This window comes from Nelusetta ayraudi, unplaced genomic scaffold (assembly GCF_046127955.1).
Source record: "Nelusetta ayraudi isolate G7.1 ecotype Tasmania unplaced genomic scaffold, CSIRO-AGI_Nayr_v1 ptg000083l, whole genome shotgun sequence".
Taxonomy (NCBI): domain Eukaryota; kingdom Metazoa; phylum Chordata; class Actinopteri; order Tetraodontiformes; family Monacanthidae; genus Nelusetta; species Nelusetta ayraudi.
This window is the reverse complement of record NW_027466133.1, coordinates 900,354-908,640: the sequence shown is the minus strand read 5'-3', so window position 1 is coordinate 908,640 and position 8,287 is coordinate 900,354. Positions and strand designations below refer to the sequence as shown.

The following is an 8,287-nucleotide window of genomic DNA, read 5'->3' as shown; positions in this document are numbered from 1 at the left end:
CTACCCAGGAGCCACATTATGCAAAGAAGGAGGTAGTATGAAGGACTTATAAAACAGACTCTTAAAAGTGAGAGGAGCCTTCATTAAACTCAAAAAGATGTGGAACTCGAAGAGCATCTCGAGAAAAACAAAGACAAAACTATATAAACACTAGCAGTGCCTGTCCTACTCTATGGATGTGAAACAGATGAACAAGGGAGACAACAAAGCAGTGGACTTTTTCCATAACAGATGCCCGAGAACAATCGTGGCAAGACCATATCAGTACTGATGAGCTACTGGAAAGAGCTGGTATGAAGCCAGTGAGCGAGGAAGTGAAGTGGCAAAGATGGAAGACACGGACTCCTGGAGACGCACAGCGGAGAAAGAAAGAGAAGCTGCAGGATGGAGGTCGTGGGCAGAGGTGAGAGTAAGCGGCAGCTAACAGACATAGGTGATAGAGCTAGGTGAAGGCCTTATTTGCCACCTGGCAAGAAGTGGATAGGTAAGGTATATATTTTACAATAATGTCAAAAGCTGATAGGAGTGCAGTTAGTTTCACATTTTAATGGCACCTTCCGATTGACCCATGTGGACCATTACAAAGAAACTTGGCTAAAAGTTTGCCACAGAAACGGAGCATCACTGCATTCAGTGTCAGTTTGGACATATAAAATATGAAAAAGAGAGCACAAGGCAGAGTTTGACCAGTGATCTGTTATTTGCATAATTTACAATCTGTTTATTTGTACAAAAAAGAGAGAAAGATATTTCACAAATGAACCCACAAAAATAAATGTGTCCCTTACACATTTGACATGGAGAAGCAGGATCAGAGGGGTTCTGAGTTTACCTCCACAATCGCTGCCATTTTTTAGTTTTTCAGTGCCCGCAGAGAACGACTCCTCCAACTCAGAAAAAGTCGGAGGCCTTCCGTCTCTTGGGGAGCTGCAGCAGATTGTCTGTGAGCGATGTGAGGTCCTGAGAACTCGGCGTCTTTGCTTTGTTTGGCGTTGGCGTTCCTGTGGGAGTGGCCGCGCCGAGGGGAGTCTTGTTGCCGGAGCCTCTGTGTGAGGGCGACGGCGTGTAACTCGCCCGCAGCGCTTTGTCAGTGTACTTGCTGGACGTCCTGTTTACGAGCCTCTGCAGTGCAGGGGAGAGGGCCGGACTCAATCCTTTGGGCGTGAGGCTGCAAACCCAAGATTGACAACGTCATTTAGATTATTTTTAGAGAACCATTAACACAGAGGTTCACATCCTGTCTGCTAAGATCATCTTAATGCCTTCAGGCAACCACTTTATAGCCCCCGAGGAAAACAAACCATCTCGCTAAATCCTTAATTTCCTGGACAATCTGACTGCTAAACCCAGAAGATGGACAATAGGAATGATTACTTGCTGGATTCTGTATTCCTGTTTATACAACCTTTGTGGTTGTATGAAACCAAGCAGTGGTATGATGTCAAGATTTTTATTCCTGTGGTCTGTTAACTCACTTTATTTACTTGCATACGAACTCTCATTTATAATTCATTTATTTCTCATTTATTACTATGAAAAACTACTCATTCACATTTTTTAAACCCATGGTCTGGGCAGATTGCTTGTTCGAATTGCCTTTGGGACAAGCATGCAAACACACTACAAAATGCTACAAATCTTCTGGGACACAATTGCAAGCGTAAGGAAAAAACATGTTCACCTTGCAAGATTCTCCGTGACCTTTCGTAACGCCTCCTGCTTCTTTGCGCGATTTTTGGCGGCGGCTTCGTTTGCCATCTTCAAGCCCAGCCTCTCTCTTCTTCCTGGTTCCGGAATCTTTGGCAAGCAACAAATAATTACTACCTCGGTGAATGAAAACAGCCGTAGATAAAGCATCCTCCACCCAGGGTCATATATACCTTGAATGACGGGCCGGGACGATTCCGCTCGGCGATAGGCGTGTCGGATCCATCCAGACGGAACGGTGTGCTCTCAATCTCACCCCAAGTCATCAGGGGGGACTCTGCTATACCTGTGGAGATGGACACCTTATAAAATTCTGTTGCAAGTGCTTATTCTTAGCAACACATGAACGCAATTATTACGACAAGACTGCAACGTAGTGGACACAATTAGAAAAGACGGCATGTTCCAAGTAACTCAGTCGTCAGGAAAAACACTGGAGTTTCATACCAGGCGCGGGCGAAGGCGCGCCCTCGTAACCATATCCATTCACTGTTGGGGACTCGTGCGGTATGAGCTCTTTTCCATCTGGGCCCACCTTTCCCTGTTTGAACTGAAGAGGGAGAACCATACATCAATAAAAAAAAAAAAATCTGTCCATCAATACAGAACTTGTTCCCAACAAATAAATGACAGTAGGAGAGTAAAACACTTACCTGCGCATTGAGGGCTGCAGCTTGCTGGATCTGGCTTTTGTTGAGCGCTTTGCTGAAGGGGTCTCTGTCCAGCCGCGTGTTTTTGTGCACAATCTCCCGTGGCTTCTTGAATATGGCGTCATCGTCTTTAACACCTGCTCCACAGGTAAAAACACGGCCTTATTGTCACAAACACACATCATCGGTAACTTGGCTCGTGCCTCAGGCGACAACCACGGCGAGCCTACTCACCCTCTGGATAATACATCAAGGCGTTCTTCGCCTTGTACTCCCAGGTCTCCAGTCCTGCTTTCACACATTCAAGTGCCGCCATCTCCGGTGCTGGCAGAGCAAGGTTCTGCTCGTGCCGCTAAAAAAAACACACACCAGACATTCAGTATATTTAACAATTACAGGGTTGTTTGGTTTAGCCTCTAAATGACCAGACAAACTTTACACATGCATACTGAAAAACCACCAGGCATCTTGATGACTTTGCTTGAGCTTTGCCGATACATACCTGTTTGAATTCAGCCTCAGCCTCGTATAACCAGGCGTGCCTCAGCTTTTCCTTGTCATCTGCCATTTCCATAATGTGCTCAAACGAGGCACAGTCCTCGCTGGTATTTTTAGCCAGGAAATGGTCCAGACCAGGGAGCTCTTTTTCTTTTCTCTCATCATTCTTGGACTCTGTGCAAGAAAATGAACATTGTTTAGCACTGAAATTGTTATTATTATTTTTTAATACATCTAATTCTGGTAAAGTGTTTATTTTCTCCTCGTCTCAATTTCTTACCTCCCTCCACAGTTTTAGTGCCATGAGTTGACGAGGGAGATCTGGAGCGGCCAACCGGTGTCTCAAAACTAGCTGGAGTCAAATCTGACATACAAAAAGACAGGAAGAAAGGTTGTGGTTAGTGTTATTTATTAAATCGAGTGCATTTTGAAGCACAACAAAACGCTGTCTTCCAAAATTCCACAATGTGTATATATGTGTATTCCACACTTTTTGTTACACGTAACAAAAAGTGTGGTTTTCTTTCACTTGCTATTATACTCACAAGGTACAGGTGTCCTTGGTGTCGACTTTGCTAAAGTGGATCCATATTGAATGGAAATGGCTCTCATCCTCTGCAGGTCACCATGCTCCTCTGCTTCCAGGTAGTCCTTCTGCGCCTCTAGTTTGGTCACATCTGGGAAGAAGTCTCTCTGGATGATCTTCTCTAAGTTCTGTTAAAGAAACAAGCAGCAGAATGATTGCTATGATATGCCATTTTTGAACATCCTCAGGAAAGTTTAAAAGACCCGAAAAACGCTTTCTGCATTTAGTAAGCAGTCAACTTTGAACGAGTAAATCAACGTCACACTGACGTCGCTGTTGCTCCGGCTGGGAGCCCCTCTCGCTTGTGTCGAGACAAATCACGTATTCACCTCAATGTACTCTTCCTCGTCAAGGACCTTCCTGGAAATTTTGCCCGTCTTCTCCTCGGGTTTCTGTAGGAGAGCGACTGTTGTCACCGACGAGGGAACCAGAGTACCAGACAGCGACCTCCTCACGCTGGCACTGCCTTCCATTGTGGTCGCCGCTAGCCTTGAATGCTAATGTCTAGAAGCTAACAACAAAACTATGGTAAACACGAAGCGAACGAGCCAGAAAACTAATTCCGCGCGACAAAAATAATATTTAAAGACTCAAAACAAACACTATATTTAAATACACACTGAACAGAGGAACTGGACTGATATATAGGCTAGACACCCTAGCTGGTTTAGCATTAACCAATGTTACGTACAGGCACAAACATCCTGTCGCTTCTTCTTTGTGGTTTAAAGGCGGCTCAGAAACCGGAACTCAGAAATGGCATTACTGCCACCTAGTGGACCAAGCAAAAGTGAAATAATCTGCCCAGATTTATGTAACTATTTTCCCCCCTCGATTTTTATTATCATCCTGTGCAAGAAGAACAGTATTTCATCCAATACTTTTTTTCTTACTTTTTTGTCTTTATTTTAAACTGCAAAGAGAAAGAATGTCAATTTCCCTTTAAACTTTGAAAAAACACAACTGGACACATTACCTTTTATATAAATATTCTTTATATGGATATTATTTTCACATATATTTTCACATATTTAAACTTCGTTGTATGATCGCACAGAAGGAGCCGGTAAATGTGCCCTCTGATGGGGCTTCTGCTCTGTAATCAGATTATTGTCCAGGTCCAACCCCCAGTGCATGCGATGATTTGGCCACCTGTTGGGATGGAGAATCCTATTGTGGCATGTTGTCAAAAGGTACGCAGGACAGCAGCACAGTGTCAGCGCTCCAGGTAATTCAACAGATGGAGAACTAACTTTACTCAAAACCCCCGTGGCTCCAGACTGGAAGGTAAGAGCCTTATTACCTCGAAGCTCACATTAATAGCTGTCTTGCTGGGAGCCAGAGAGCTCCTCTCTAACGCTGATATTCATTTGTGTGTGTGTGTGTGTGTGTGTGTGTGTGTGTGTGTGTGTGTGTGTGTATCTTCTTTGTCTTCTCATTTTTACACATCAAGCGTGCCCGATGCCTTTACAACTGACATATGAACAGGGACAAGTCTTCCCAGCCCACTTTAAATGTGCTCCTCGGCAGTTATTATTGTCGCCTTCTTATTCTGATTGGCTGAGAGGTTTTTAAATTTGACACTAACTAACTAGTTGCACTACCACCGCCTCCTCACCTTTAGGTTAATGCGTAGTATTTGATTTACGTTCCTTACACATAAATAAACCGGACGACGGTGCCATTCCTTACTTCTACCGCAGGGTGGCATTGCATCGCCTTACCGGAACCCCATCAGCACAGAGTGATGCTCCAAAGAGTCAAAACATGACTTCAACAAATGGCATTCTACAATTTGCACTTTTGTAAAAGAAACAAAGAAACAAAGAAAGGAAGGAAGAACATTTTAAATAAATCTCAGCCACTACAGTCTCCTCCACTCATCGCCTTTTCAGCAGCATGACTTGGTTCACACTTTCCGCTGCTGACCCGCTCTGCAGATGCCTGAGCATCTCCATCACCGTGTGGTTGACCTTTCTGTTGGTGTTCTTCCTGGCACCAGCGGTACTTGGAGTCTCCCTCGGCCTCCACAGGCTCTACGTGGCGACCCTGCTCAACGTCTTCGAGGTGCGGCCACTGTCTGTTGCAGAATGAAAGTTTCTCACTGTGTTGTTCCTTCTCCTTCTCACTCATTTTTCTTCAAATCAGTGGGTGACCTTACAGATGAAAATGACAGCCAAGGAGAAGAATCAGCAGCTGGACAAGCCATGGCGCAATGGTAAAAAAGAGTCATGGTGCAATATTTATCAGGCAAGAAGAGACTCTGATGCACATCTAACTCTTCTACCTTGTCCTAAAAAAGGAATCATTGCCAAAGAAGCATCACTCTCCCTGCAGCAGGGTATCCAGGGGTTCCGAGGTCCCAGCAACTGCCGGTCAGGGTTCCAGGTGGCAGATATCCTCTACTTCTGCCACAGCGGTGTGGAGAGCATCGTGGACGACGAGGTGACCAAGCGTTTCTCAGCGCAGGAGCTGGAGAGCTGGAACCTTCTGACCCGAAGCAGGTGTCACTTCCGCCACGTGGGTCCCCAGCTGACTGTCCTGTGGGCTCTGGGGATCCTCATCCGCTACGGTGTTCTGCTCCCTCTCAGGTCAGAGCGGTGAGAGGTCCTTCTCACAGCTGCGAACAGTCTTTCTGATGCCCTGTTGTGTGTCTTCTTGCTGTGCAGAGCTACTCTGGCAGCCACCGGGATCATCCTGCTCCTCATCCTGACCACCCTGGTGGGCTTCTTACCCAGCAGACGGTGAGTGCGATAGCTTCAGTGATCATCGTCCTGGTGATCCACATATAAACATCTCCAGTCTTTCCTCATCACCTTCAGGTTAAGGTTCTTCCTCAGCCAGAAGGTCCACCTGACATGCTACCGCATCTGCGCCAGATCTCTAGCGGCCATCGTCACCTACCACAACAGGTGCTTTCTGATCACTCCCATGCGCTCAAGACGCTGACATTCAGCCGGCCGTCTGCAAACACCAAGCTCAGGCATTCGGTTCGCTCTGTTTTGTCCCCCAGAGAGAACAAACCAAAGAACGGCGGCATCTGCGTGGCCAATCACACGACACCCATCGACGTCATCATCCTGGCCAACGACGGTCGCTACTCACTGGTGGATGGATTTTTTTTTACTTTTTTGTTTCTCCTTGTTCTGTGTTAAATATTTTAGTGAGTATCTAATGTGTTTTTTTCCCTCCTAGGTGGGCCAGGCGCATCAAGGGCTGTTGGGGATGGTGCAGCGGGCCATGGCCAAGTCCACGCATCACATCTGGTTTGAGAGATCCGAAGTCAAAGACAGACATCTGGTAGCCAAAAGGTAACAGAAAACCTTTTTTAATTTTTGCTCACAATCCCTCGACGGATTTAACACAAACTATATCAATATTTGGATTTTTTAAAAATATATATTAAACTAAACAGATGATGACGAAGAAGTTTCTCCATTCTGATCACTTCTGCTTTCTTGTTTCAGGCTCAGTGATCACGTCGCAGACAAAACCAAACAGCCCATTCTAATCTTCCCTGAAGGTCTTTGTTGTGAGATTATTACAAAAATAAAGAGCAAGACAATATTTTATGGCCTGGCATTTTTCCACAGGCACCTGCATCAACAACACCTCGGTGATGATGTTCAGGAAGGGCAGCTTTGAAATCAGCGGCGCTGTCCACCCGGTGGCCATCAAGGTTGTAGCTTCTCTTTTTTTTCTTTTGCTCTTTTTTTCACCCCTCACTCTGAGGTTTTGACCAGGTGTCTGTCTTTTAGTACGACCCACGGTTCGGCGACGCCTTCTGGGACAGCAGCAAGTTCGGCATGGTGAGCTACCTGCTGAGGATGATGAGCAGCTGGGCCATGGTGTGCAGTGTCTGGTACCTGCCGCCAATGAGCAGAGAGGTGAATCTCACTCTAAAGTCATGAAAAGCACTTGGTCAATTCCTTGAGAGAGTGATGAGGTCTTCCATAGCTCATTTTCTTTGCATGCTTTTGCCTTCACTTCTGCATGCAGGGAGGTGAGGATGCTGTGCAGTTTGCCAACCGGGTGAAAGCAGCCATAGCTGCACAAGGAGGTCTGGTGGATCTCAACTGGTGAGCCTCCCCTTGTATTTTTCTGTTAAAGCAGTTTCTTATGACATGACATGTTCAGGTAATCTGATGCTTGTGAATCTGGGGTCAGCAGCAGGTGGCAGTAGTTCTCTACTCAGGAGGAAAGCATGAAATAGTTCAATGAGAGTGCCATTCACGTTCAAGCTAAAACCCAATGTTAGACTAATATGTTGCAAATCTTTAAGTTTCTCTTAAAGTCTCAGCCTCATAGTTGCAGACCTGCTTCACTCTCTTGTCACCCATCAGGGATGGAGGATTAAAACGTGCAAAGGTGAAAGAAGCTTACAAGGAGGAACAGCAGAGACTCTACAGCAAGGTTCTGGTCAGTGAGCTGACACAAGGTGGAGATGACAAACATTCCAAAGAGGAGAACCTGGAAGGATAATGGCGTTATCGATCTGGAAAAAAATGGGGGGGGGGGAAGCCTTGGTTAATGCCGTGGTGTGTGATAAAAACTAGTATTTGAAACTGTGCCTTTTCTCTTGAAATATTAATAAATAATGTTGTTGTTGATTATAATTTGATGATAAAATAAGTTTGACTGGTTTGACTCTGTGACCAAAGTCTCTGTTTTGATCCCTCTTTTTTTCCTAATACTTCTTTTCAGTCAAAACAATCTGTTTCATGCCTCATTGAAACATCGATTCTCAAGAAAATCTGTATCTCATTAGTTGCTAATTTCACGTGTAAAGTAGTTGCATCAGAGGCTGACAGACAGTGCCGCCAACGCTGGTGGGTTAATTGGCTCA

General features: G+C 45.4%; 2 protein-coding genes across 4 annotated transcripts; one reads left to right on the top strand and one right to left on the bottom strand.

The window, feature by feature from the left end:
• Positions 1–526: 526 nt before the first annotated feature.
• Positions 527–4,172, bottom strand: ess2 (ess-2 spliceosome associated protein). The gene is made up of 10 exons (XM_076044934.1): positions 3,771–4,172; positions 3,401–3,569; positions 3,136–3,219; positions 2,860–3,029; positions 2,592–2,709; positions 2,361–2,494; positions 2,155–2,257; positions 1,881–1,993; positions 1,682–1,797; positions 527–1,168 (listed from the first exon to the last, which is right to left on the bottom strand). The coding sequence occupies exons 1-10, from the start codon at positions 3,912–3,914 to the stop codon at positions 892–894; spliced, it is 1,428 nt and encodes a 475-aa protein (XP_075901049.1). The 5' UTR covers positions 3,915–4,172; the 3' UTR covers positions 527–891.
• A 261-nt stretch (positions 4,173–4,433) lies between these two features.
• Positions 4,434–7,941, top strand: gpat4 (glycerol-3-phosphate acyltransferase 4). 3 transcript variants are annotated; one of them, XM_076044923.1, is made up of 13 exons: positions 4,434–4,669; positions 5,382–5,508; positions 5,590–5,659; positions 5,744–6,032; positions 6,111–6,185; positions 6,264–6,353; positions 6,455–6,548; positions 6,637–6,752; positions 6,909–6,964; positions 7,035–7,120; positions 7,200–7,328; positions 7,441–7,520; positions 7,785–7,941. In XM_076044923.1, exons 1-13 carry the CDS (start codon positions 4,512–4,514, stop codon positions 7,921–7,923), a joined length of 1,509 nt encoding a protein of 502 aa, XP_075901038.1. In that variant the 5' UTR covers positions 4,434–4,511; the 3' UTR covers positions 7,924–7,941. The 3 variants fall into 3 exon arrangements, with proteins under 3 accessions (XP_075901038.1, XP_075901037.1, XP_075901039.1); XM_076044922.1 differs by having other exon boundaries at positions 4,435–4,669; positions 5,337–5,508; XM_076044924.1 differs by having other exon boundaries at positions 4,600–4,728; positions 5,337–5,508.
• Positions 7,942–8,287: the final 346 nt, after the last annotated feature.

Excerpts from the sequence above, each read along its gene's own strand:
- gpat4 (XM_076044922.1), top strand. The coding sequence starts at position 4,512 with ATGTGCCCTCTGATGGGGCTTCTGCTCTGTAATCAGATTATTGTCCAG. Across the intron at positions 6,186-6,263 it reads GGCTTCTTACCCAGCAGACG|GTTAAGGTTCTTCCTCAGCC; the intron begins GTGAGTGCGATA and ends CATCACCTTCAG. Across the intron at positions 6,965-7,034 it reads CATTCTAATCTTCCCTGAAG|GCACCTGCATCAACAACACC; the intron begins GTCTTTGTTGTG and ends ATTTTTCCACAG.
- ess2 (XM_076044934.1), bottom strand. The coding sequence starts at position 3,914 with ATGGAAGGCAGTGCCAGCGTGAGGAGGTCGCTGTCTGGTACTCTGGTT. Across the intron at positions 3,220-3,400 it reads ACCAAGGACACCTGTACCTT|ATTTGACTCCAGCTAGTTTT; the intron begins GTGAGTATAATA and ends TTTGTATGTCAG. Across the intron at positions 2,495-2,591 it reads CTTGATGTATTATCCAGAGG|GTGTTAAAGACGATGACGCC; the intron begins GTGAGTAGGCTC and ends CCTGTGGAGCAG.